Raw genomic sequence first — 12,471 nt, 5'->3', positions numbered from 1 at the left:
GATGGTTAGTGATGAGCACTTTTTGATGTACCTGATGGCCATTCATATATCTTCTTTGGAAAAGTGTCCATTCACTTCTTCTGCCTCTTTTTTTTTTTTTAATAGTTTTATTTTATTTTTGAGAGAGAGAGAGAGAGATGGAGTGGGAGAGGGGCAGAAGAGAGAGAGGGAGACACAGATTCCAAAGCAGGCTCCAGGCTCTGAGCTGTCAGCACAGAGCCCGATGTGGGGTTCAAACTGTGAGATCATGACCTGGGCCAAAGTTGGATGCTCAATCGACTGAGCCACCCTGGTACCCCTTCTCCCACCTCTTTTTAATTGGGTTTGGTTTTTGTTGCTATTAAGTTTCATGAGTTTTTTATATATTTTGGATATTAACCCCTTATCAAATATTTTCCCCCATTCTGTAGGCTGTCTTTCATTCTGTTAATGGTTTCCTTTGCTGTGCAGAAGCTTTTGAGTTTGATGCAGTCCCATTTACCTATTTTTGCTTTTGGTGTCAAATCCAAAAAGTCATTGCAAAGGCTGATGTTAAGGAAGTTACCTGCTGTCTTTTCTCCTAGGAGTTTTATGGTTTCAAGTCTTAAATGTAAGTCTTTAATCTATTTTTGAGTTAATTTTGGCATGTAATATAAGAAAGGGGTCCATTCTTTTATATGTGGCTTCCCATTTATTGGAGTGGCTATTCTTTCCCCATGATATATTCTTGGCTTCTCTGTCATAAATTGACTGACCAAATATGCTTAGGTTTATTTCAGGGATCTCTATTCTGTTCCATGGATCTTACGGCAGTACCATACTGTTTTGATTGCTTTTCCTTTGAAATATAGTTTAAAACCACCTTTGTTCTTCTTCCTTGAGTTTTCTTTAGCTGTTTGCAATTTTTTGTGGTGCCATACAAATTTTATAATTATTCTATTTCTGTGGAAAATATCACTAGAATTTTTATAGAGATTGCATTGAATTTACAGATTGCTTTGGGTAGAATAGACATTTTAACAATATTAATTTCTGTGAATCCTTGACTATGGACAATCTTTCCATTTATCTATGTCTTCGGTTTCTTTCATCAATGTCTTAGAGCTTTCAGTATCTAGATCTTTCACCTCCTTGGTTAAGTTTAAGTATTTTATTCTTTTTGATGCAATTGTAAATGGAAATATCTTCTTAATTGCTCTTTATGATAGTTCATTGTTAGTGTATAAATCCCTAAATTTGATGCAAACTGTAGACCATATTACCAACAGAGAATTTTACTTTTAAACTGAGGAAACTCTTAAAAAGTAAATACATTGAGGAAGCACAAACAATATTTCAGTTAAAACCAGAAGTCTGATTTGGAATGCTCTTTAAATGTAGTAATTAGTAGAAATAATAGAACCAAAAGATGACAAGTAACCTTTTGCTTATATATCATATGATATATTTATTATAATTACATATATATGAAAACTAAATAATGAAAAGCCAAACTGGTTCTAATTTTAACATATTAAAATTGATAAGATTTTAAGTAAGAGGAGGTCAGGTGCCACATACATATAAGAAAATTAATAGTTTTTTTTATATTTACGTTAAGAACATAAATATGAAAATGGGAACATTTCATTTACAATAGCACAAAAACAACCAAGTACTTATTAAGCACTAAGAAAAACAGTATTTACCTGTTGAAAATCCATCTTTTTGAAAGATATAAGATCTAAGCAAATAGAAGAAGGATATACCATGTTCTTGGATTTTTTGAAAGACAGTATGGAAAAGTCTCTCCTATTCTGCATCTCTGATACCTATAAATGAAATTATAAATTTAATGCAGTTCAAATGGAATGCCATCAGAGTTGGATTGGGAGAGAGGATTGCATAATCTAATACTAAATTTTATATGGAAAAATACAGACCTAAGGGAAGTATGAAAAAGAATGTGGAAAGTTTTAATTTCTTAAATATCTGAATATAATGTAAAGCCTCTATAATCACAACAAATTGTATTCATATAGCAATTGATCAGTGGAACAAAATAGAAAATCCAGAGAAAAATGTTATGCAAGAGAATTTAAAACATGACATTTATGATATACTAATATGCCATTGAGGCCTGCGCAGGTCCCAACCTGTCTGTGGTTTGGGGTTGCTATCTGCCTCATAAAGCAAAGTAGAGGGTTTGTTGTCTGGGAAGACAAAGTTGTCTTCCCTGAAAAAGCCTCCTACATAGTGGGCTTTGGCTTTGGCCTCTTCTTAGAATAGAGAAGCAGGGATTGAGGTCTTAAGAGTTTGGGGTTTTCAGTTGAGGTAGAGAGAAAAGACAGTCCAGAGTTGGGTATAGTTACCTCCAGGACTCATTATTGTAAACCAAGTCTGGGCTTCATGACATGATAGAAGTAGATTCCTTAACAATATAATAGGGACGCCTAGGTGGCTCCATTGGTTAAGCATCTGACTCTTGATTTTGGCTCAAGTCATGATCTCATGGTTTTGAGACTGAGCCCATGTCGGGCTCCGCCTTGAGTGTGGAGCCTGCTTGAGATTCTGTCTCTTTCATCCTCTGTCCTTCCTCCACTGTGTTCTCTGTCTCTCTCTGTCAAAAAAAAGAGAAAACCAATGAAGTAATAATAATACAGTTTTTAGAAAAGAGAATAGGGTGTTTTACAAATGGTTCTGGCATAACTGAGCATCTGTGTGAAAGAATATAAAGTTGGGCACCTTCATTTTCATTATATAAAAAATAACTCTGTGGATTAGATAATTAGCTATTAAAAATAAAGTAATAAGGATTTTGACAAAAAACGTATAAGATTGCATATATCATGTAGGCATCTGGATGGAAAGACTTAACCAAAAGTGGGACCAATCAATCATCCAAAATTTTAAGCTTCTAAAGGCAATATTGTCAAACAGAGTAAATAGATAAGTAATGAGTTTGAGAGGGGACATCTTCATTATAGATGACATGAAGTTAATATGTATCATATGCTAAGAATCTTTGCAAATTATGAGAAAAGAAAGATAGGGAAACTCAGTAGAAAAATTGGCAGTTTAACAAAAAGGACATCTAATGACCCACTTTCCTATGACTACAAGCTGAAATCTCATGAGCAATGCTAAGCCAACATGAGCTTCTTCCCTGAGAGAAAAAAATAAGCTCTGAGCTCCAGAGTGTGGTGCATGGAAACACAGCCTCACAGTCTCTGGCTGCTTTGCCTGCTTACTTAGTGTCCTGCCTGTCCCTACTCAGAGGAAGACTGGATGGGTGATGGGTTCCTGACAGTCACAAGAATCGGTGGCCTTCAAGATGTGGCCCTGGACTTGATCTATGCTTGACACATCTCCCAGAGAGCTTTACAGAGATGAAATCAGTCATCTGGTCGCTGTGGGTTGATTTTATTCTTCCTTTAATTGCCTTTGAGTTATCATCTTGTCTTTCAGGTAGTCTGCACTGGAATTGAGGACAGCTCAAGCTCTTATTGCTTTTCCTACAATTGGGTTTTCAGCTCTGAAAATCTGAGTAATTTTCCAGTGACAGCAACCAGGGATGCCTAAGGAAGGAAGGAAGATAATTTTACTGAAGCCTGAGTTCAGGCAGGGAAAATGCACTTAAAAAACAAGAAATAATTTTCATGCAGGATATTTGCAGGAAGGAACTACTTAATAGTGTTATGGCACAGAGAATCTACATTTGAAAGGAGATCTTTGAATGTACTGAGTATGGGAAAGTTTCACTTATAGCTCAACACTGGCTTCACATGTGATAATTCACAATGAAAAGAAACTCCTATAAATATAATGAATGTGAACAAGAATTTGGCTAAATGCTCAATATGTATCAGCTTTCATATATGAGAGGAACCTGATGGCATTATTTAATGTGGATGAGTCTACAGTGATCGGCTCTTAAACACAAGAGCAGACGCTCCGGGGAAAAAATCTCACACGTGTGTAAACACTGTGGGAAGGCTTTGGGCCACCATTCAGCCTGTCACCAACACAAACAAATTCACACTCTAGCAAACCCCATGAGTATGATGGATATGGGTAAGAATTCAGCTGTGCAGCTCACCTTTGTATACACAGGAGAATTCCTGTGGGGGAGAAAAAACTTTGTCCACGTGACCAGTGAAGAAGAGCCTGTAGTATGGATCTAAGTTTCCCTTTCACAAGAAAATTCATTCTGAGGAGAGCCTGTAAGGCTGTAATGAATGTAGGAAAATTTTTAACAAGAGGCAGCCTCTGGATGAACAGAAATATCTATACCAGATACACAGTGAGAATGAAATCAGTATGGGAAATCATGTGTGGGCAAACGTTCTTTTTTTTTTAATGTTTCTTTTTATATATTTTTGAGAGCAGAGAGAGACAGAGCAAGCTGGGGAGGGTCAGAGAGAGAGGGAGATACAGAATCTGACTACAGGCTCCAGGCTCTGAGCTAGTTGTCAGCACAGAGCCCGACGCGGGGCTCGAACCCACGAACCATGAGATCATGACCTGAGCCAAAGTCAGACGTTTAACCAACTGAGCCACCCAGGCACCCCACAAATATTCTTAACATAAGGGCTGAAGAAACATCTGTAATCCAATTATTACTTTTTCTTGGGATTACAACGATAGCCACCTGCGGTAATAAAATGAGATTAAACCCACAAGCCTTTTGGAGAGTCTTATTTGACATCTTTCTCTCCCCAGCAGTAGAAACAAATATTCTGCCAAGGCAGGCATGTCCTATAGTCCATAAAGAACAAAATTAAAAGCAACATAGAAGTCTCCCCAGCTAACTTACGTATAAAACTTAGGTGGTTGTATTTTTTCCCCCTTTCTCATAGATGAGGATGGACTTGGTATAAGCATTATTGGAATGGGTGTCGGAGCAGATGCCGGACTTGAAAAGCTGGGAATATTTGTCAAGACAGTAACAGAAGGTGGTGCTGCCCAGAGGGATGGCAGGTAAGCTAACTACTATCGTTAATAACTAAAATCTCCTAAGAAACTTTTTTGTGAATTTCTTTCAATGGCTTCCTTCTTTTTTTTTAGGACAGAATTTTGGAGTGTGTCTCAGAAAGGGAGAATGTTGAAGCACTTGAATTACTTTAGGATTTGTAGGCAAAATACCTGCTTTCTTTAATATATGTTAAATAATAGGTGGTTGGGTCTATTATATACATCTCTCTTCCTTTGCTATGTATTCATTCATCTCTCTGTCTAGTGGGAAGTGGGCAGAAACATCGGTGTATATTGTTTAAGACTATGTATTGTGGAGATCAGCATTTAGTTTCATTTCAGAAATATCAAAACAAATGGCAATATTTCTGGCACTTTTGAGAATGACAGAGATAGAAGGGAAAATAGGAACCCTAATTCTGTGATGATGGTAATTCTGGAGCTAACATTTCTCAAAATGTATTCTGTCTAAAAACAGGTTCTTGATTGCCAAGTAAACTTGTGGAATTAAAATCTCTCAGAGAGGAATCTGAGAGCCTTTACTTAAACACCCACTTTGGGTAATTTGGATGCATGCCAGCACATCAGATGATTGTTGTTTTATGTCTTAGCTTTCATCATCTCAAGCTACAAGTATCTCTAAAGATTTTGATTAAATCCTCACACTAGTCTCCTTCTGAATCAGGTTGGGACTGAAGCAGAGGTTAGCAATAGAAATAAAAGTAGATCCAAAAATATGAGTGCCAAATTCAAAGAAATGTTATCTTATTTTTTTAGGAGCACTGGAATAACTGGCTTTGATATTTTTTTCAAGGTTTAAGCATACATCACTTAACCATCATGTCAAGAAATGATAAACCCTGTTGAAAACCATTTGCAAATCTCTGGTGGGACTCATGGTAGAATTATTTCTTTTCTAATCCTAAAAACACATTGATATACACAGATATCTCCCAAGGGAACTAAATTGAGTCATTTAAATAGAAACCCACACCAGGATCATCTCTTTTTCTGTAAGGCTAGGGACCATATCTCTCAGTAGCCTTATTTGTATTCCCATAACATGTGAACAGAGAAGGTCTGAAATGAATCTTTTGAGTGTTCAGTTGATTGAATGTGTATCACACTTAAAGTAGGATATTAATATTTTGTATTAAAAATAATTTGTTAACATTTCCCTCTTTTTTTAAATTTATTTTTAAATTAACATCCAAGTTAGTTAGCATATAGTGCAACAATAATTTCAGGAGTAGATTCCTTAATACCTCTTACTCATTTAGCCGATCCCCCCTCCCACAGCCCTCCAGTAACCCTCCGTTTGTTCTCCATATTTAAGAGTCTTTTATGTTTTGTCCCCCTCCTCGTTTTTATATTACTTTTGCTTCCCTTCTCTTATGCTCATCTGTTCTGTGTCTTAAAGTCCTCAGACAAGTGAAGTTGTATGATATTTTTCTTTCTCTGACTGACTAATTTCACTTAGCGTAATACCCTCTAGTTCTATCCATGTAGTTGCGAATGGCAAGATTTCATTCTTTTTGACTGCCGAATAACACTCTAGTGTGTGTACACACACATGCACACACACACACACACACACACACACACACACACACACCAGATCTTCTTTATCCATTCATCCATCAATGGACATTTGGACTCTTTCCATACTTTAGCTATTAATAGTCGATAGTGCTGCTATAAACATTGGGATGCATGTGCCCTTTCGGAACAGCACACCTGTATCCCTTGGATAACTATCTAGTAGTGCAATTGCTGGGTTGTAGGGTAGTTCTATTCTTAATTTTTTGAGGAGCCTCCATACTGTGTTCCAGAGTGGCTCCACCAGTTTGCATTCCCACCAGCAGTGCCAAAGAGATCCTTTCTCCTTATCCTCACCAACATCTGTTGTTGCCTGAGTTGTTAATGTTAGCCATTCTGACAGGTGTGAGGTGATATCTCATTGTGGTTTTGATTTGTATTTCCCTGATCATAAGTGATGTTGCGCATTTTTTCTTGTTTTGGTTGGCCATGTGGATGTCTTCTTTGGAGAAGTGTCTGTTCATGACTTTTGCCCAGTTCTTCACTGGATTATTTGTTTTTTGGGTATTAAGTTTGGTAAGTTCTTTATAGATTTTGGATACTAACCATTTATCTGATGTGTCGCTTGCAAATATCTTCTTCCATTCTGTCGGTTGCCTTTTAGTTTTGCTGATTGTTTCCTTTGCTGTGCAGAAGCTTTTTATTTTGATGAGGTCCCAGCAGTTCATTTTTGCTTTTGTTTTCCTTGCCTCCAGAGATGTGTTGAGTAAGTAGTTGCTGTGGCCAAGGTCAAAGAGGTTTTTGCCTGCTTTCTCCTTGAAGATTTTGACGGGTTCCTGTCTTACATGTAGGTCTTTCATCCATTTAACACTTCCCCCTTTTCAAGTAGTTAAGGAAATAACCCCTTTACCCTTTGAAAGAATTATATGATGGTAGTAGCAAATATTTCTCATTATTAATGAAGAAACTTTCTTCCCAGTGAGCTAAAAGTTGTTTGTAAGATCTGTATCTTTTCTCTTCAAGTTTCACCAAAACTTTAAAAGCTATTCTAAAATCACTCTTATTGTTAGCATTCAAACAACATGAAATTATTATGAACCATCTCTCTTAAGTAAATAGGCCACAAAGCCATACCAAAATACAAACTGATTAAAAACCAAAAAGGTAGAGGGGCACCTGAGTGGCTCAGTCGGTTAAGCATACTCTTGGTTTCAGCACAGGTCATGATCTCAGGGTTTGTGAGTTAGAGCCCCACATCAGGCTCTGCACTAGCGGTGAAGAACTTGCTTGGGATTCTCTTGTTTCCCTCTCTCTCTCTGCCCCTCCCCAGCTCACTCTCTCACTCTCAAAATAAATAAATAAACTTTTTTTTTTTAAAAAAGGTAGAAAATTTTGCATTCAGCACTTAGTCAGTTGGCATGGTTCTAAACTCAGATCTATTTTTTTTTCCATCCCTCACTTTTAAGATTAGGTTTGTTTTTTCTTAACCTAATATTTACTGATTTGTTGTCCTACATAGTTTCAGTATTTACACTGGTGTGGAACTTTGCTTTATCAGTCCTAGTGTGTATTTCCTCAGTCCTTTTAAATGGATGTTTACCTAGTACAGTAATCCTGCTGTTGTTACAATAGATGCTTAATAAATGCATCAGTGACTATATTAAGAAAGGCAACTTGATGAAATGAGCAGAATCTTTGGGATCGTGTGACCAGGAGTCTTTATTCTTTCCCTTCTACTTACCACCTATGGAATATTCAACAAATTACTTAATTTTCATGTTTTCTACATTGCAGAGTTGTTGTAAGCATTAAATATGCTTATGTAAATTAAAACCTTCCACAATGCTGTTTACATATGGAACTGTTCTTGAATGAAGTAGGAATAAAGTAGGAATTGAAATTTATTGAAAAATAGTTATTATGGGAAGTTTTATGAAAAACTATAGAAAGATGGATAAAATATGCACAGAATTGTAAAGTTTTAGAGTTCAGAAGAACTTTAAAGATCTTTAAATTCATACCATTCATTTTATATATGTATAAAAATTGAGGAGACGTATATAGTCTCATTATTAGACCTGTGGCAGTGTTCACAACTTTTCAGTTATATTATTATTTCCACTATTACTGGTGTGCTCATTTGCACAATATTTAAATATTCCTTGTTGTTTAAAATTCATCAGTATAAACAATTTACAAAGGAACAGTTGGTTGCTGTGTCCAGTTCATAATAATTTTTTTTAAAGTTATGTATACTTATGGATATAGAAAAATATTATAGTTATGGACTTAACAAAACACTGATTAGAATGATGCTGTTCTTGTGTGGAAATGTTTTCTATTTATTCATCCAACCCAACCCAACCTCTCTCTCTTTTTCTTTCTCTCACACAATGTAGAATTAATACTCACCAAAGTATTGAATGGATCTAGTCTGTGTGAGTTTTTTAAAAAGTTTCAACCAATATGGAATATTTAATTTTTCTATAGATATTTTTAAATATTTTCTTTTTTTAATGTTTGTTTATTTTTGAGAGAGCTAGATAGAGCATGAGTGCAAGTTGGGCAGAGAGAGAGGGAGGCACAGAATCTGAAGCAGGGGCTCCAGGTGCTGAGCTGTCAGCACAGAGCCCAACACAGGGCTCAAACTCAGGCACCGCTGTATATATGTTTTAAATTAGGATTAAAAATAATAAATTTATCGCCATGTGACATCAGGAAGGTTGTTCTTCAGACCTCAGTTATGGACAAAATTAAAGTTCTGGATTAGATGTTCTTTATAATTTCTTTTAGCTTTAAAAGGATAAAAAGTCTTTTTAAAAAACCTTTTAGTGTGCTTTAGTTTGTTAACTCTACTTAAGAAAATGATTTCAATTTAAACTCAATTTTGTCACGTTTCCTTCAAGGGATGTTAAATAAACAGACTTCTAGACTTTCATAGAGCATTCTTTTCTCCCTTCTCCCTACTTACTGCTCCCACACCAGAAACCTTTTCTGTTGCTATTGCTTTTACTCCTTGTAAACATCTCATAAACTCACCATATTTTGTGCCCTTTAGAAAATTTGATGTGTATATTTATCTCCTGTATCACCCAGAAAGTAGTTAAAAAGTTTTGATTCGTCCTTACTTTTCGATACTATCTCTGTTCTGCATTTGAAATTTCTCTTGTCAAGCTTTTCGTGCCTATCCGTACCATTTCATATGATGCCTGAAAACACAGGGGGTGGTCAGTAAATATTTGTTGAATGAGTGAATACTTGTGTGTTAATCACTTCCAAAACATTTACTTAGGCCTAACATTTTGCTCCCCTCCCTTCTTTGGCTTTTCTCTCCCCCTTTGTCCTTTTTGTGCTAGCTTACCTCTTGCAGAGTAACTTGCAATGTAGCTAAATGACATGACATGATAGCCATTTCCACCATCTGTTTTAGTTGTGCAGTTTTCGTAAAATAATATTAATGATAAATATTAGTAGTATTTATATTACTAATTAATTTAACGAATTAAATTGATATTTAGTAAAAATAATATTATAGATAATACCATTAGGTTTTGCTGCCGTAAATTTTATGGTTATCACACAGGACACTGATTATTTCTCCAGTCCTCTTTCATGGACCTGTAAAGCAAAATCATCTTTGTAACAACGCAGTTGAAAATGCTGACGGTAGCATAAGTCATGTGGATAATAATAACTGACAAAAGATAGTAGGAATGTTGTGCTAAGGAAGCAAATTAAAATTGCACTTGGGATCTGCTTTATTTCTGGCTCCCATGTTTGTTTCTCAGGCGTTTGCGTATTATCATTCTAGAACACCATCCTGTTCAGTTTGTTTGGTTTTTTTTTTTTTTTTTGAAAAAGTCATCAAATGTGAAATGATGGTGCTATGTAGCTTACCTTCAGTCAAGCCTTTCAAGGTTTTGAAACCATTTTAATTGTTTTTGAGCAGCTTTAGGATAGCACCAACACGGAAAACAGATGAAGACTTCTATTCTTAGCTTTCCCTGCAGCAGACACCCCCTCTCTCCCTCCCCGCCCCCTCCAGCAGGACCCCTCTGTGCCCCTGAGGCTCCCTCCAGCCTGGGACAACCTGAATGAAAAGTGCCATTTTAATTTTGCCCATCAGTCATAATTGCTCAGCCGGTGCCTTCCTCTTGGTGCACACACTCTTGTGTCACCCTTCTTGTCAAGTAGTTTGCTTGTTCGCACCTCAGAGAGTTGGGATATTACTGCTTTCGCCTGGATGTACTTTCACATACATTTACAACTTCAGTCTCTGGCATTTAGGGGGAAACTCCGGTGACCAGAGTTCATTAATGTTGCTCCAGCTGGTCTCCCTTTCATTCAGCATTGGTTGCTGTGTTTACATGAGCCCTGTGAGGTAGAATTTTTGTTTTGGTTTGCCCTTCCCAGATCTCTCATGTCAACAGATAACCGTCTAGTAACATTAAACAAACCCTGCCATTGGCCAACGGCTATATTTCTGTTAGCCTTACCCCCGCTGGTTCTGGGTTTTAGGTTCCGAGTGGAGGGACATAGGAAACAAGACTGAGGTTGAAGAGCAGTTGTACACGTTGTTTATTAGCACCTGGAAACGGTGACAAACTAGCCAGGTACGTTCCCCTGAACCCCATTCCAGTAGGCAGAGTTTCCAGGGAAAAACAGGCTATTTCCTCTGGAAAATTTTTAGAAAGCCCAGCTTATCTGTATTTTTTGTGCTCTGGGACGGTCTGGTTCAGACAGCCGTCCATTTAGTTTTTACCACCAGGACTCATCATTGTCGTTTTCGTGCTTCTAATTACGAACCAAGAATTGAGAGATTATCAGTGTGACTGTGCTGTGAGGAAAACCCTTTTCTCTACCGTAATAACCGTTTATGTATTAAACACCCTTCTGGCTTATGACCTGGTGGGCTGTAGGGTCAGTCTATGGTGGCAGTAAACCTGAGTTGCTACCCTTTCTTTTTATCCAATTTAATTATTCCCCTCATCCCCTGTTCAGACTTTTTTTTACCTATTCTCTTTCTGCTCATTTTTCGTTTCTTGGGTTTGTCTCTTGCTTGCCTCATTCACTCTACCCTTATAGAAAGGTGAATTAAAATGTATCTTAAAATCTCAAACTCAATAGAACTTTCCTCTCTCCCTCTCTTTTTAAAATTAAAGGGGGGCGCCTGGGTGGCTTAGTCGGTTGAGCGTCCGACTTTCGCTTGGGTCATGATCTCGCGGTTCGTGGGTTCGAGCCCCACGTCGGGCTCTGTGCTGACTGCCAGCTCGGAGCCTGGAGCTTGTTTCAGAGTCTGTGTCTCCCTCTCTCTCTGACCTTCCCCTGCTCACGCTGTCTCTCTCTCTCTCTCCTAGAAATAAATAAAAATATTTAAAAATAAATAAATAAATAAATAAAATTAAAGGTACTTTTTATTTCCTTGGTGTTCTTAAAATTGTGTATCAGATTTTCTTTTTCTTTTTTTCCTTAATAAATGTATCACTTTTGAATGAGGAGTTTTCAAAATAGATATTCTTTTCATGAAAATAATAATCAAATAGTACTGAGCTCTCTTCATCCCCTTAATGCTGCCTGTATTGAGACAGGCAAGAAGAATTATGTAGGATCAGGAACCTGCATTTTAATCATGAGAGGCCTCTTCCTCACACTGGTGGGACTGCAGAGAGCAGATCTGTGCCAAATATCTGTTGTCACTGTCACTGAGGCACGGATGCTTTATAGAAAGCTTGGGTCACTTCTGTCTTCTCAGAGCCATTTCCAGTACTCTTCATTCCTTTGGGACATCTGGATTTCCATCTCGCATTATTTTCCTTCTTCCTGAGGGGCTGCCTTTAACATTTTATCACCAGGTCTGATGGTGGTGACTTCTTTCATCTTTGTATGACTGAAGAAGTCTTTGTTTTCCTTTTGGTTTTTAAGATATTTTTTCTTTGTGTATAGAGTTTTGGGTAACAGGTTTTCGATTTGTTTTGCTATCCCTTTAATACTTTTCCTGGA

General features: G+C 37.1%; 1 protein-coding gene across 9 annotated transcripts in view; it reads left to right on the top strand.

Moving 5' to 3' along the window:
- PPP1R9A (protein phosphatase 1 regulatory subunit 9A) overlaps positions 1–12,471 on the top strand; it is a 321,771-nt gene that overhangs the window by 165,450 nt on the left and 143,850 nt on the right. For all 9 annotated transcript variants that reach the window (XM_039236230.1, XM_039236233.1, XM_039236235.1 and 6 more), the window contains exon 4: positions 4,818–4,938. In XM_039236230.1, coding sequence (XP_039092161.1) covers positions 4,818–4,938 — 121 coding nt within the window. The remainder of the gene's footprint in view (positions 1–4,817; positions 4,939–12,471) is intronic.

The sequence above is a fragment of the Hyaena hyaena genome, unplaced genomic scaffold, assembly GCF_003009895.1.
Source record: "Hyaena hyaena isolate Hyena2069 unplaced genomic scaffold, ASM300989v1 scaffold_109, whole genome shotgun sequence".
NCBI lineage: Eukaryota > Metazoa > Chordata > Mammalia > Carnivora > Hyaenidae > Hyaena > Hyaena hyaena.
Note: the sequence above shows the minus strand (reverse complement) of the source record. Positions and strands in the feature narration are given on the sequence as shown.